Consider the following 16,713-nt stretch of genomic DNA (forward strand, 5'->3'; position numbering starts at 1 on the left):
TGTCATATGGTTGGAATCATGCAATATGTAGCTTCTTCAGATTGGTTTCTTTCACTTAGTAATATGCATTTATGGTTCTTTCATGTTTTCTTATCATGTGATAGTTCACTTATTTTTATATAACTTTTGTATTTTTTTAATTTTTAAAATTTATCTTTATTGTTAGAAGTATTACAGATGTTCCCCTTCTCACCTCCCTCCATTGAACTGACAAACAAAATAGATGGAGAGACCTGGAAGCATGTAACAGACTGAGGATTCTCAAAGGGAAGGGGGGAGGGAAGAGATCAACCAGAGAATTTATATGCATATGTATTTTTTAAATTTATTTTTTAAATCTTCACCCAAGGATATGTTTTTATAGATTTTTAGAGAGAGAGGAAGGGAAAGAAAAAGAGAGAGAGACATCATGTAAAAGAGAAACATGGATTGGTTGCCTCCCTAACACACCCGACTGGGGATCAAACCCACAACCTGGGTATGTCCCCTGGTCAGGAATTGAACCCGAAACCATGTTCCACCCAACTGAGCCACCCAGCCATTTATTTTTAGTACTGAATAATACTCCATTGTGTGGCTATACCACAGTTTATTCATTCAATACCCACTGAAGGACATCTTGGTTGTTTCCAAATTTTGGCAATTATAAATAAAGTTGCTATAAACATCTATGTGCAGGTTTTGTGTGGGCAGAAATTTTCCATTCCTTTGGGTAAATACCAAGGAGCACAATTGCTGCATCCTATAGTAAGAGTTTAGTTTTGTAAGAAATTGTCAAACTGTCTTCCAAAGTGAATATACCATTTGTATTCTCATGACCGAGAGTTCTGTTCCTTTACATTCTCGCCAGCATTTGGTGTTGCCAGTGTTGTGGATTCTAGTAGGTGTATTGTGGTATCTCATTGTTGCTTCAGTTTGCATTTTCCTGATGATGTGATGTGGAGCATCTTTGCATAGGCTTATTTCCCATTTGTATGTCTTCTTTGGTGAGGTGTCTTTGGTCCATTTTAAAATCAGGGTTTTTTTTATTGTTGAGTTTCCATTGCTATTTAAATAGTCAAATCTCTCATATGGTCAACAACCACACAGCAGCAGCAGTAGCAGCACTAACAAACATGCACACAACCCAAATCCAAAACCCACAGACCCCTCTCTGAACCCTACAACCACTCCTACTCTGTCTTTGCTTTCTCTCCGACTTGCTGTCTTCTCTTCTCATGCCCTCTTCATCCCACTGATGTATGGCTTCTGTCTCCAGCCCATTCTCTTTCCCAGTCTTAGAAAATGGCAGCAGGATCCACTTAGTTGCCCCCACCTGAAATCTGGGAATTAATATGATCTCCCCACTTTCATCACCTCTCCACATACAAATTAATCACCCAATTCCATTAATTTGATCACTGAACCCCTCTCAAGTCAATCCATTCACTTCTTTCCATCCTCATTGTCCCTCTCTAGTTTGGGAAGATACTGCTTTTCTCTTTATGTGAAGGTGATGGACTGGATGATGTGAGTTGCTGCATGATGAGGTCATAAAGACTAAGGGGTGCTGGTAGCTGCTCAGGCGAAAGATCCAGTCCCTGGAGACTTCCTTGTTGTTTTAACACCTTCTTGTGTGGGTTTTCTGTTTGAAATGTTTGCTTATGCATCTCTCTGTTGTTCCCTCCCATTTCCCTAGCATTTTCCTCGATGTATTAAAGACACCTCTAGGAGTTATAAGCTCATGACTGTCATTTAGCACTGTGGTGAGGTCCTGGCTCTGACCCTCCCTAGCTGTAAGAGCTGGAACTATGGACTACTTTGACTTTTATTTTCTTATCTGTAAAACTAGGGGCCCGGTGCACAAAATTTGTGCATGGGGGGGCGGGGATTCCCTCAGCCCAGCCTGCACCCTCTCCAATTGGGGACCCCTTGGGGGATGTTCGACTGCCAGTTTAGGGGCATGGCTGAATAATACTGAAGCCAGGAGAGAAAGAGAGAGGCAACAGCTGATCAACAGCTGCCATGGAAGCTGAGGATCAGACCCTGCCTCTCTCTGCAGGCCTCTCTTTGGGCCTGATCTGCAGCCCCCTTGGCAGTCAGTGCTGGGTCGCTGCACCGGCACCAGTGCATCAGTGCTGGGTCGCCACAGCAACCCAGCACTGACTTCAGGTGTTTGGTCAAGCCTTGGTTGTTATGGACCCTGGGTATTTATATATATAGATAGGTGGTTTTCCCTAGAACACTGCATCTCCACCCTGTGTGCACAATCACCTTGGAGCTTTTAAAACTCCCAGCACCCAGGCTTCACCCAGACAGACCAATGCTATCAGAATCCTGATGCTCAGGCCTCAGGATTGTTTAAAGCTACCTCTAATGATCCCTATGTGCAGACGAGATTGAGAATCAGTGACTTAGTAATTTTAAAGGGTCTTAGCTCTTCTGTCATTTCATGTTTTTATCATGCCCCAATCCCAACTTGAGATTTCTCTTTTAATGTTTTTACTAAATTGGGAAGAAATAGCTGTGAAGTTCCCCCCTCCCTTTTCCATCTGCTATTTGTTCTTATTTACATACGATGGAACCTAGCCCACTGATTTACAGCTCTGGTTCCCTTACAACTGTTATTGAACTGAAAACATAGCTGAAAACTTATTAAACAGAAAAAATTGTTTTGAGCTTTGTGCTGACAATTCATTATAGAACCAAGGGAATATCTAAACTTTTTCCCTTCTAGAATTAATTCTAAAAATGGATTTACAACCCCATAGTATCAAATGAAAAATTTAATTCTGGTGCTAAACCCAGTATGTATTCTTTCTTGAGTCTCCCATTGAGAAAACTGGAGCATCTCAGAAGGAGAATGGGATTTCGAGAAGTTTGCATCCATAAACAGGCAGGGCCTCTGAAGTTAAGTGTTAGCGTCTCCCTCCCCCAGTCCCCTCTGCTGGTGCACAATCACACGCTGGAAGAAAAGCCAGGGCAAACACATCATGAACAGGGGTGTGGTCTCACTGATGAAACACTTTGGGACAGGTATTTCAGTAGCACCCACCCCTTAAACCTACCATTTGAGATTGGAAATAACATAAGATTTTTTTTTTTAGCTGAAAGGGAGTAGAGAGGAGAGTAGGAAGACAACAGAGAAGAGCCAAACATTTGGTTTAACCACTGGCACTAAATTTGGAAAGAACTGGGGTTCTGACATAAGTGTGATTTATATTGGAGGTGTATACTTTGGGGTGCTAGTTCTTCCTGCCTGTTTCTTTGTTAACAGTATCTCTTTCAGGCCGAAACCGGTTTGGCTCAGTGGATAGAGCGTCGGCCTGCGGACTGAAAGGTCCCAGGTTCGATTCCGGTCAAGGGCATGTACCTTGGTTGCGGGCACATCCCCAGTAGGGGGTGTGCAAGAGGCAGCTGATCGATGTTTCTAGCTCTCTATCCCTCTCTCTTCCTCTCTGTAAAAAATCAATAAAATATATTAAAAAAACAAACAAACAAACAAAAAAACCCAGTATCTCTTTCAACTGTTCACTCACTTTATTCTGCAATACCTGTCTGAAATATACAGCCCAGGCCTTTGCTTCTCTCTCTCAAACCTTATTAAAGGTAGCAACTATTGAACTTAGTTGCTACCTTGATAAGGATGGGCTAATAATTGTTCTCATGGAAAGAAATGGTTAATTATCTCTAGCAGTGGGGGGAAAAGATTTTTTCTAGGAAAGGTAATGTTGCTAGAGCATAGAGTCAAGCTGAAAGGAGCCTCTTTCCCACCATGTTTAGCATTGAACTTTCTCATGGCCTAGAACCGTGGTCAGCAAACTGCGGCACTTTGGCCCCTTGAGTGTGGCCCTTCCACAAAATACCACGGCCTGGGCGAGTCTGTTTTGAAGAAGTGGCATTAGAAGAAGTTTAAGTTTAAAAAATTTTGCTCTCAAAAGAAATTTCAATTGTTGTACTGTTGATATTTGGCTCTGTTGACTAATGAGTTTGCCGACCACTGGCCTAGAAAACCTGGTCTGAAGCTTCTTGATTTTTTATCTGCTCCTTCGGGTATTTTTTTTTTTCTTTTTGGTAGATGGAAGAATTGATTGAGGGTGTTCGCTGGGCCTTTATTGACATGCTGGAGAAGGAAAATGAGTGGATGGATGCAGGAACCAAAAAGAAAGCCAAAGAAAAGGTAAGGATTCCAGTTTATGAAGAAGAAGAAAAAAAGAAACCAAACCCTGACTCTTGGTTTAATGGATTTTCATGCTCACCATTATGTAGTTGATTTTTATATTGACTGAGCTGTTGACTCCGAATGACCCTAAAGTTGGGTGTCTCTTTTGGGATGAATACATAGATCTCATCACCAGCAGGTAAGAGAAAATAAGATGACTTTTTCTTTTTTGAACTACATTTTTAAACACCTTGTAATTCAGCCTTTCTTTCTCTCCTCCTAATTGCTGTCTGTAAGAGACACATGGCTTGCTGCCCAGCGAATTTTTGCCATAAACCATCATTGGCTATGGCAGAATGCAGAGCAGTGGGGAGCCTCAGGGAGCAGTTGGCAGAAGAGCCCTCAAGGCACAAAAGAGAAAAATCCATATTGGCCATGTGTCCTTCTGTTCGTGCATGATGTGTGCAAATGTCCTCAGGCAAATCCTTTCCTGTAACCTAGCAGATTTACTTTCTAACCCATCATTTTGCACAAATGATTTGCCTAGCACGCATGCAAACTGTAGACCAGTGGTAGACCATTGTGGAGGAATAGAAAAAATATTTCCTAATAGAAGTGGACACTTGCTAGGCCTTGTAAATGTTTCTGGTACTGTGCAACAAGATAAGGGAATAAATGAGAAAAGTATCAGCAGCCATGCTTTTGAAAATAAAGGATGGGACCCACCTTGAATTCTAGGTATTCTGATGGAGCTGGAGCTCAAGTGGGTAGGCAATACATGCTACCTTCTTAACAGATGCTGCTGTGCAGCTGGGAAACTCTGAAATTAGCAGCATCTTTTCTTTAGAGATGTATTTTTGAGACTTTTCTGATGATAGCAATCATCTAGGGTGTCTGGACTCTCTATAGCTTTCTGAGCCCCTCCCCAACAAGATCTGATTTAGTGAATTGAGGGTGCAGTCTGAACATTTGTGATAACCAGTCAGCCTGGTGATTCTTATCACTAGGCAGGCCCAAGGAATACCGCTTAGAGTCATATTGGGTCATGCTGTGCACAAATATTTTTGCCGTATGGTCAAGAAACAAAGAGGGAGAGGACTTGTAGAGCGGTGAAACTACTCTGTATGATACTGTAATGGTGAATACATGTCATGATCCATTTGTCCAAACTCATAGAATGTACAACACTCTGTGAATCCCAATGTAACCTATGGACTCTGGGTGATGATGATGTGTCAGTATAGGTTCAGTGATAGTAAGAAATGTACCACTCTGGTGCAGATGTTGTTAATGGGGCAGCTATGCAGGTGTGAGGGCAGAGGCTGTATGGGAAATCTGTGAACTTTCTGTTCAATTTTGCTGTGAACCTAAGTCTGTTCTAAAAAACTAAAGTCCATTAAAAAAGGGCAGCATTCTGGGAATGCTTAGCCTTGTTGAAATGAGACTATGCAGAGGTTTAGCAAGGATATTTCCTAGAGCTTAAATACTCCTGAGCTGGATAAACATTGCCATAGATATTTTTGTCAATAGACAGGAAAAGGCTGTTCAGTGTTTACAGTGAAGAAAGAATTGGACAGCGGGGGTTGGGGGTGTTGGAGGAAGACAAAGGGCAAGTTTGATTTTTTTCCACCTTCAGAATCTGTCAAAGCTGTCTTAAGTCATGTTAGGCGCAAGCTGATGAAGGCAGGAGCATGCAGGCTGTGAGGAGAAGCTTTCCAGATGGTAGATGCAACTTTCAGCACCAACATACTGTGTTTTTTTAAAGGCTTCATTTATTTGTAGGGCTAGCTTGTGCTATCTGGAATAGGATGTTTTTTTTCTAGTGGGTAGATGACAGCTCAGTGCATTGTGGGCTCTTGATCCGAGCCTGACCCCTTGTGGACTAAGGGTCACCAGTGTGGAGGATGGGGTAGTGTGGTGAGGGATGTGTGCCTATTATGAATGGATGGGTACTAGGTGAATGTTCTGGGTTCTGCAGTCAGTTCTTTGGGAAGTATGGCTGGTGATTGCTGCACAGAGATCTTCTGAGTTGCATAAGGGAGTGGATGCCTTACCTTTAGGCCTTCTAGGCAGGTGGCCAGTTGGTTCTCTAAGGATTATTCCCAGTCTTAATATTAGGCATGTTCCTGCTTGCCCCCCCCCCCCCCCCCCGAGTTGCTCTTCACTCTTCAGTTTTTCTTCTAAAGGTACAGTGAGTCCCCAATTAAGGTAATCAATAGGTGTTACAACTTTAAATGATATGATGTATAATGAAACCAGCTTTACTACAGGTTAATTGATATAAACAAGAGTTAAGTTCCTATGGTATCTCATCAATGTTATAACAAAACGATGGTGAGTGAAACAATGTTATTTGAGGACCTGTTGTATTCTTTGAACACTCCAGGCTGTCTTTGAGCTGAGTTCAACCTGCCAGGAGTGCAGATATCAAAGGCAGTTGTTCTACTGGATCTCATCCGGTTCCCTGAGTATAGCTGTATTTCAGAGTTCAGAGAAGTTCCTTTAATGAAAGGCAAGAAAGAGGGAATGTGGTCCAAGAATTTGCAACAGTTCTCAAAGGCAGGTCAGGCCCTGGACCCCAGGAGATGGAGATTTTTTCTCCGAATTCAATGAACATGCAGTTCTAGAAATGACCTCTGGGTGGAGCTCGTAGTACTCACAAAGACAACATTTAGACAGCTGAAGGCTTTTATGCAGCTTTTCTGCTCTGGGGTTGTTTTTGAAAAATTCTTTTTTTCTTGCCCTTTTTCTCTGCTGTCCTCGATTTGATTGCCTTTTAATAGTCAACAAGCAAGGAGAGGCTCAGCTTAATAATTCCTTGAATCTTAGAAGGAACTCTCTGACAATCTTAGGGCTTTGTCTTTCTGATACTAAGTAGCCCCTGCATTAAGACAGGATTTGCCTACATTGGAAGTGGAGGTGAAAAATTCTCCTGCTCTTCCTGGTATGACTTGGCACTGTTCTTTAGGCATGTGTTGTATGCAGTATATCACCCAAGTGGAAGATTTCTCATCAATAATAGTGCCCACACGGGCCAATGCTGAGTCACTTGGCAACCCATTGGGAAAATGGAAAAAATGTTCCGAATTGCAAGGGGAGAAGCTTTTCTTTCCTTTACTGTTCAGCTCTGGACTGCAGCTAATTACAGTGTCTCCTAAGGGGTTGACCTCAGCATTCCCTAGTGACTGGCCTGAACTGGGAGTGTCCAGATACCTGCAGTGGTCTGAGGCCTACCACCTTGGCTTTTGTGGCAGTGACCCAGGTCTCAAAATGGAAGTGTGGGGATGTGGCTTTGTCATGCGCTTTGCTAGGGTGATCACTGTAAAAGGTAAACAAGGATGCCTCTGTTCCTCTAAAGGATACATTTGTTATCTCTATCTCCCTGCCTTCCCTCTCATCTCTTAAGAGGTCGAGAGCGGTTTTGTGTTGTGAAACCGACAGTGTAGGTTTCGGTTGGGAATTTAATATGGTGAAATAAGGACCAATTTTTATTTAGGATTCTGTGTTCCCTGCCAGCATGTGCTCTTATTGCAAACAAGCAGCAAAGGACAGGAGGCCTGTTATTTTTCGGGTTATCATAGATGTTGAGTGCATGTAAAGTGATACAGATTATTTTGGGGTTGTCTTCTGAAAGATGTGCTTTTTCCAGAATTGAGCAGGAGGATCTCAAGGTCACTACGTAAGGGTTCTGAGGTGTGGCAGGAAGGGACACAGCACTGCCTTCCACCATCCTGGCGGTGGGGGCTAGGTTTCTGCTGGCGAGCTCTGTGTCAGATCAGGAGGAGCAGCTTCCTGAACTCTGTTGGTCACCAGTTGGATTTGATTCTGTAGCAGAAGCTGGATCATTTTGGGAAAATGGTTTGTTTGTACTCTTTGCCCCTGGAGCCTATGCTTGCCAAAAAGCCACCCCCAGAGAAAACGACCCGGATGGGACTCCTAGGGTAGCTATATCCTCAGGATGCTGTGAGTGGCCTTAACCTTGGCAGGTGTGAGGGTTCCTGCTGCATAGTCACATTTCCCCAGTCATGTGACTCCTGGGCACAGGCTTTTGGTGAGGTGGGAAGAATTTTCCTATAGAGAGGACAAACAAAAGTGTGTCTCATCTCTTTGGCTTTGTCTCTGTTGGAGAGGAAATAATTAATGTTTCCTTTTACCATTCTAAGTTCTTGACTGTAACAAAAGATAGGTTAATAAGAGAAAAACAAACAGAAGTCGATTAACATGTATATCTCATACATCTCTGAGAGAAACTCAGAGAAATGAGTAACTCAAAGAGCTGGCTTAGAACTCGGGCTTATATGGCATCTTCCACAAAGAACAATAAATTTGTAGAGAAAAATGACAAGACAAAGGAAAGTGGTTTTAGACTTCCAAATGCGGCAATTGTGGGAAGGTAAATATATTGGAAACTAATGGGAGGTACAGGTTAGTTAGTGAAATTTGTTACCTAGATTCCTCTGGTATATCTCCGGGCTGTTAGGGTCTAAAGTTGTCTCCAGTGATTCACTTTTATCCTTCCTGGTATAGAGGGGAGGAGGGCAACTGAAAATTTATGTCTTGCAAATTGGAGAGCAGGGAACTTTTCTTATTTCTGTTGCTTCTATTACCTTCAGTTCAAAATAATTTTTATGTTTAAGAGACATATTTTGTGGTGACATTCTGGTTTCCTTCATCTTTAAGCTCTGCCTGACCCTAGATTTTAGATTTCCCCCAAGTATCCAGTCTGTACCAACCGTGTTGGGCCCGCATCCCGAGCCCAGTGGTTTTCAGGTGCTTCTAGACCAGCAGCAGTGGCCTCACCTGGGAACTTGTTAGAGATGCAAATTCTTGGGCCTCTCCCCAGGCCTGCTGAACTATGGGAGTGGGATCCTGTGACCTGCATTTTAACAAGCCCTCTGGGTGATTCTGATGCACGCTCAGGTCTGAGGCCCACTGCCCTTGCCATTACCAGTTCACTGCACCCTTGCCTGACTTCCAACTGCCAGCATCTGCATTTTGCCTGAGAGCTTTCTCTTCCTGCTGGAGTCTGTTATGCCACTCACACAAAAGGCCCAGTAGTCTGGGGAATGAGCACACCCAAAGATTGATGGGGTTTGTCATGTATGTGCCCCAACACCCTCCTCCCTTTAGTGTGTGTTCTGCACAGGCTCCCAGAGCTTCTCCAGTGGGGTAAACTCCAGCTGCTCACACTGACAGCTGGCTCAAACAGATACCCTGCCTTTTCCCTCTCACTTCGCCAGACCCCTATCGGTGTTTGGTGTTTCTTCTATCTCCCAAATGAACTGCTTGCACTTGAATCCTTGTCTCAGGGTCTAGTTCTAGGGGCTCCCCAACTAGGACACAACCCTTCCTCGCCTTAAGGTGACAACACACGGGATGCTAGCATCTGGATGCTAGCACCACTTCAGCAAATTCAATTCCACAAACATTTCCGGAACTGACGATGTAGCAGGAGCTGCAGATTCAGAGGCGATCAACTGCAGTCCCTTTTCTGCAGGGCTTTTCACAGTCCCGGGAAGGCACAGCAGGGCGTGGATTCCAGGCAGATGGGGAGAAGTGTAAGTTAATGTGATGGAGACACAAAGCGGTCCTGGGAGTCTAGGGGAGGATGCTTCTAAGGAGCCCAAACATGCTGTGTGGGGGCACCTGACTCGGGGAGTGCCCACTTTGCTGCTCCCCCTTCTTCATCACTGCACGTGTCCCTGCAGCCTGTGGGCAAGGCTTCCTCCGGCTCTTCCTTCCTTCCTAATCCCAACAACTCTGCTGTTACTTTCCCCTGGTGCCTCCACTCCTGCTTCATTTCACATATCCCTTCTAAATGCTTTTGTAGAAGAAAGGCAAAGGAGAGGCTTGATCAAACTATCTCCTTCCCTAGGCTGGTACAGATTCAAGCCTGTTTGCGTAACCGCTCAAGAATGCAGTCACCTTGGTTCCTGCCTCCATTCCAGTGCATACCCAGGGACAGCCAGGGACTGACAAAACAGCATGTAAACCATCATTGGGATTTCTCCCCTCAGGGTCCCTGGTTCACACGAGTCACCATGTTGAGCTTGCTGGTACTCTCTGGCTCCATCTCCCTGGCTCTGTGTCTCTCTGACTCTCATATGCACATACAAGCCACGTTAGTGGCCTTGTAACTCCTCTCCCTCACTGTCCTCAACAGGAAGTACCATATAGAGGTTAAGTGTACAGACTCTGGAGAAAGACTGCCTAGGTTGAGAGCCAACATCTACCCCATATTAGCTGTATGACCCTTTGAAAATTACTTAACCTTTTGGACCCTCAGTCTTCACATCTACAAAATGAGATTAGTACCTACCTAAAGATTTTTCCTAAGGAGTTAATATACCTTCAATACTTAGAAGAGTGCCTGGAGCATGAGAAAGGCTCTCCAAGTGTGTTCAGCTGTCTCTTCCAAACCGCTGTCCTGTGGGAGCAGAGACGCTTTGGCCACACTGGTTAGGGAGAGGAGGGAGATGCGAAGTGAGGTTCTGGGTGTATCCAGGTCACTATGTTTCCTCTGGGTTATGAAGGAGGTGACACAAGACCATGGTCTCTGAGGACCCTTTCACCCCTCATGTGCTCTTATGTTCCATGTCAGAACATTGCCCTTCCCCTCATGGCATCCCCTCACCCAGCCCCTGCAGGGTGGTTAATAACCAGCAGCCCCTGTCAAGAGGGTGATGGGGGAGGAGGGGCGCGGGGCGTCGGCATTGCTTTTCTCTGTGGATGTTGGATTTTCTGTTCTTGAACAAATTCAGCATTACCTTTGTGATATATAAAGAGTGGGGCCAAAGTAGGTTTACAGTTATGAGTATGCAAAACTTGTATTATTTATTAATTATTCTATTATTTTCCATACAAACAACTGAACCTATTTTTGTCCCACCCTGTATTTTAAACACAAAAGCGAATATTTGGTATAAGTAGGAGTTTGATGCATATATTTATCAAAGGCACTTTATACCTGATACCTTATTTGAGTCAGTTTACTTTAATCGTGTTTCAGTGTTCTATAGCCTCATGGTAATATTGCTTTGGGTGACGCTGTAGGTCATTGGTTCTCACACTTGATGTACATCAGCACCATCTGGAGGGCTTGTTAAAACACAGATTGCCAGACCCCCACTCTCAGAGTTTCTAAGTCAGTAGCTCTGAGTTGAGGTTCAGGAATTTGCATGCCTGACAAGTTTTCTGTGATGCTGTTGGTCTGGGGCAGTGGTCTGCAAACTCATTAGTCAACAGAGTCAAATATCAATAGTACAACAAGTGAAATTTCTTTTGAGAGTCAAATTTTTTAAACTTAAACTTCTTCTAACACCACTTCTTCAAAATAGACTCGCCCATGCTGTGGTATTTTGTTGGAGAGCCACACTCAAGGGGCCAAAGAGCCGTATGTGGCTCGAGAGCCGCAGTTTGCCGACCACGGGTCTGGGGTAATACTTTGAGAACTGTAGGTGATTACAGGTGAAAACTCCCTTGCAACAAGGTTGTGTTACTAGACTAGCTAACGTTTATTGAGGGACTACTTTGTCTTACCCCTTATAGGAATCCCTTTTCACCATTTCTCACAGGGGTGTATCCTAAGGGAATATTGGGACACTCATAACCCAACCAGGCAATCTGCTCCATTATTGATCCATCTGCCAAAAAGCCTTTCTTTTTTGTCAATATGCAAAATTAATTGTATTTTTATGTAATAGAAATAAACAATTAGAAATTAAAATACCATCAAAAAGTGTGAAATAGGAATAAATTTGACAAAAGGCTTTGAACCTGAACATCAAAAACAACAAAATATTGCTTAGAGAAATTTTAAAAATTTAAATAAATGGAGTAAAACTTTTAGTCCTCTTAGATTCAGAGTCTCAATAATGCCAAAATACTGATTCTCTCCAAAGTTGATCTATAGAGTCAACACAACCACAATAAAATTCCAGCATGTGTTTTTGTGTTTATTAAAAAATATGCTTCTAAAATTTATATGGAAATGCAAAGAACCTAGAAAAGCAATAATAACCCCGAAAAAGAAAAAAAGCAAAGTTGGAACTTCCCGATCTCAAGATATACTACAAAGCTAGAGCAATCAAGAGAGTGGAGTATTTGTATAAAGAAATAGCCTCACTTATACCTGGCCAACTGATCTGTAACAAAGGTGCAATTCAATGTGGAATTTTCAGTTCTATCTTTTTCTTTAAAAAGGATTTGTTAAGATATAATTTACATAATATAAAACTACCCATGCATGTTGTTTTCTTTTTCAATGGACTCATTCAATTTATATATTTCTTATATGTCTATGAAATATTTATAACAACCTGAAGAGAGGCCCAATTGTTGTACTTGCAATTTATGTAGTTAATAGTGTACAACTCAAAAGAAATAACCTGATACATAGATAGCATGTTGCTTTCTTGAAGTAAATCATTACTGAAAATTATTCAACTTTAGTCTGTATGAGTTTAGGTAGAGGGGTGAACGTTGTTAAGGTTAGTTAACTCTGGCTTACTGATATCCTGGACAGTGATATTTCATTAAAGTGGCATTCCTAAAAATGTGTTTCTCAGATCCTGAATTCCTCACATTATTAATAGTTGTTATACCACCAAAGGATTTGTGGTCAAAGAAGTTTGGGAAATATTATTTAAAACAAAGGTAACTTGTATTCTTTCTTTTTAACTACTCAGAGCCCTTAATATTCTAATGTGTAATAAGTTCAAGAAGAGTATATACTACTTTTTTTCTTTTACATTAGTTTCATGTGTACAACATAGAGGTTAGACAATGATATAATTTATGAAGTGATACCCCTGATAAGTCTAGTACCCACATGGCACCATACATAGTTATTATAATATTATTGACTATATTTTCCATACAAAAAGCCCTTCTTGATATAGATGCAGATGCTCCTTCTTGGTCACTTCCACTCTTTCATTCCATGTCTGTCCCCAGGAACCATGCAGAATATGTCTTCTACATAAAAGCCTTTCCAATATTTCAAGATGTTTAAATGTCTTTCTATTTCAGATGAACCATCTCTAAGTGTTCTTCATTAAATTAACAAACATTATATGCCAGGCTGGATGTTCTAAATGCATTATAAATATTAACTACTTCAAAGCCATAATATCCATCTGAGGTAGATAAAATCATTCTCTTTTATAGATGAGGAAACTGAAGCCCAGAGAGGGCAAGCAACCTTGCCCAAGGTCACACCGTTAGTAGGTGGAAGAGCTGGGACCCCATTTCTGGCAATCTGGTCTTTGCTTTTATCTGCAGTGCCAGTGGGTCTCAAAGTGTGAGTGTGGTCCCCAGACCAGCAGCATCGACATCACCCAGGAACTAGTTAGAAATGCAGATTCTTGGCCCCAACCCCAGATCTATAGAATCAGAGACTCTGAGAGGGGCTCCAGGAATCTGCATTTATCAAATTGAGGTCTTTTTATTAAAGGATTTAACCTTTATTTAATTTTAATTTTTTTAAATATATTTTATTGATTTTTTACAGAGAGGAAGAGAGAGAGGGATAGAGAGTTAGAAACATCGATGAGAGAGGAACATCGATCAGCTGCCTCTTGCACACCCCCCACTGGGGATGTGCCCGCAACCAAGGTACATGCCCTTGACCGGAATCGAACCTGGGACCCTTCAGTCCGCAGGCCGACGCTCTATCCACTGAGCCAAACCGGTTTCGGCTATTTTATTTTAATTTTTTTGGTTAATCCTACCTGAGGATATTTTCCCATTGATTTTTAGAGAAAGTGGAAGGGAAGGCGAGAAACAAAGAGAAACATCAATGTGAGAGAGGCACATTGATTGGTTGCCTCCTGCACATGCCCTGACCAGAGCTGGGGATAGAGCCCACAGCCAAGGTACATGCCCTTGACCAGAATCGAACCCAGGACCCTCCAGTCCGCAGGCCGACACTCTATCCACTGAGCCAAACAGGGTAGGGCAAATCTGCATTTTAATAAGCCTTTCAGGTGATTCTGATGCAGCCAAAATGTGGGAACCACTGCTCTGTGCTGTGGTTCTGATGCCTCATCCTGTTGGCTGCTCTCCAGGTTTCAACATCTTTTTTTAAAGCTCAAGTTTAAAGCTGAACACAATATTCTAGATATAGTACAACTCACACAGCACAATGGGAATATTATTGCTGCCTTTGTTTTGCATACAAATTATGTTAAGAAATCCGAAGTTTATATTATGGCTATCTTTTCCCCTCAGCCATGTCACTGTTGGTTTATAATGAATTTACAGTCAGTTGATTTCTAGGTCTTTTTTAAAATTCCACAGGAACCATTGCTAGGTCCTGTCACTTTAAGTCCTAAACTTGGCATTTTTTTTAAAAAACCTCATCCAAGAACTTCATATATATTTTTATTAAAGTCAGTTTAATTTTTGTTCATGGCTCTGGCTTTTAAAAGTATATATTTCTGAATTTTCTCTGTGTTTATATTTGTTATAAAGTCCTGTGCTCCTTAAAAAAAAATCTGGAAAGTGAAATACAAAAGGAGAAAGAAAACAAATGTTGCTAGTTCTGTCATCCAAACATAAACACTGCTAACATATTGATGCATGACTTTGTTTTTTCCTCTGCACATAGGTTTGAATAATGCTGAGTGTATGAATTTGTTTCCTTTTTTCTCCGTTCTCCTAACATTTATATTATAAGCATTTATCCTGTTACTACATAGTCTTTATAAAGGAATTTTCACTGCTATTGCATATTCTTTTAGTGGTTGTGTAGGAGATCACTTAAACAGTTCTCCACAGTTGGGTATTTAGGATGTATTATTATTGACAATACTATGCTAAATATTTTGTATATAAAAGTTTTCCCCCAATTCAGGACTAATTCCTTAGAATGGCTTCTCAAAAGACTGTTAAAAACCTTGTATCTCATTCAGTATAGCAACTACTGTCTTCACCTCTATCTTATTCATAATTTGATAAATCTGCTTTCTTATATGATTGTGTACTTGGGTTATTGATGAGCAAGCTAAAAAATGGAACTGGAATCAGCTTATTTGCTCATCCTTTGGAGACTCCTTCCAGGTTCATCTTTTGAGCATCTTCATGGAGAACCTGCTCCGTGGCACGTCTTTTGTTAGGTATTAATTAATTCACTAACCAATGGATTTTTAGTCCAGTTGTTCTACGTCCACCAACTCCATGGAACTGTCATCCGATTTCTCCATTTTGTCTGCAAGAAGTTCATGAGATATTTCCAATGCCTTGATATAACCCAGTTACACTGTATTGTAGGGTATTACACCATTTATCAATCTATTTGTCTATTTAAAAAGTGGCAACCTGATGAAATTGAACAAACATTCACTGGGCACCCACTCTTTCTAAGGTCCTGTGTGATCCTCAGTACAGATCACATCATTCCATGGGGTACAGCCAGCTTTTCAGACTCCCAAACCAGACATCTCAATCTTCCCTCCCAGCCAGCTGGAAGCACTCAAATCCCGTTGAGTCTTACTTCCAAACAACTTTTCAAATCTTTACCATTTTTGTTTCATAGTTCTTTCCTCCCTTAGCTTCTTATCCCTTTAGACTTTTGAGTTGCAACTGGCAATTTTCAAAATTCTATTATTCTTTCTGCATAAAATTAACCATTTTAAAGTGTACAATTTACTACAGTCACAATGTTGTGCAACCACCGCCTATATCTAGTTCCAAAAATTTTCATCACCTCGTAAGTTTCCAAAAGGAAACTTCAGACTCATTAAGCAGTCACTTTTCATTCTTTCCTTTCCCCAGCCTCAGACAACCAGCAATTTGCTTTCTATCTCTATGAATTAACCTATTCTGGACATTTCATATAAATAGAATCATATAATATGTAACCTCTTGTGCCTGGCTTATTTCACTTAGCATCACCTTTTCTAGGTTCATCCATGTTGTAACATATCCTCTCATCCTTTTTTTAAAATCTAATTCCCCATTTAAGTCTTGGAAAGACTTTTTACCATTTCTGATAGATATTTCCTGTATTTTCTGAGATTTTGAAATACCATCGTAGTGTTTATTCATAATTGAAAAACTACCCCCAAAATATAGGGGAAGAACTATGGCCGGCTGGTTTATTGTAATATGCTTAGAACCTAACACGGCTTGGCACTCTTTTCTTTGGTCACGGAGCAGACCTTATTAAGAATCATGGCTCCACCAAACCCTTAGGCAAGGTGCACATTTTGAGGGGGGGGCTCAGTTTCCTCACCCATGAAATGAGAAGTAGACTACTGTTTTCATAGAGTGGGAAGATTGAACAACTAATATATGTACAGTGATTAGAAAGAGCAAATGCTCAGTATTAGTAAAATGACATGTTCATTTCCCCCCAAGTTTTCTCTTATTTCCTCCTCACTAAATAATGTAGTGCCCTATTGCAGTCTCTTATAATTGGGAAAGAAAGGGCAGTTACATTGTTTTCTTTGAGGTAGAGGTACAAAATGGATTTTTATTAATTTTGACTTTGATATTTTTGAAAAGTTTATTGTGGATATTTAAAAATGTGCACAAAAGTGTATATAACAAACCCCCAGGTCCTCATCACC

General features: G+C 41.5%; 1 protein-coding gene across 2 annotated transcripts in view; it reads left to right on the forward strand.

The window, feature by feature from the left end:
* PHEX (phosphate regulating endopeptidase X-linked) overlaps window positions 1–16,713 on the forward strand; it is a gene marked incomplete at both ends in the record, with an annotated part of 195,990 nt that overhangs the window by 85,397 nt on the left and 93,880 nt on the right. For both annotated transcript variants that reach the window (XM_079764383.1, XM_079764384.1), the window contains one exon: window positions 4,058–4,159. In XM_079764383.1, the coding sequence (XP_079620509.1) occupies window positions 4,058–4,159 (102 nt within the window). The remainder of the gene's footprint in view (window positions 1–4,057; window positions 4,160–16,713) is intronic.

Source organism: Cnephaeus nilssonii (genome assembly GCF_951640355.1).
Source record: "Cnephaeus nilssonii genome assembly, chromosome: X".
In the NCBI taxonomy this organism is placed as follows: Eukaryota; Metazoa; Chordata; class Mammalia; order Chiroptera; family Vespertilionidae; genus Cnephaeus; species Cnephaeus nilssonii.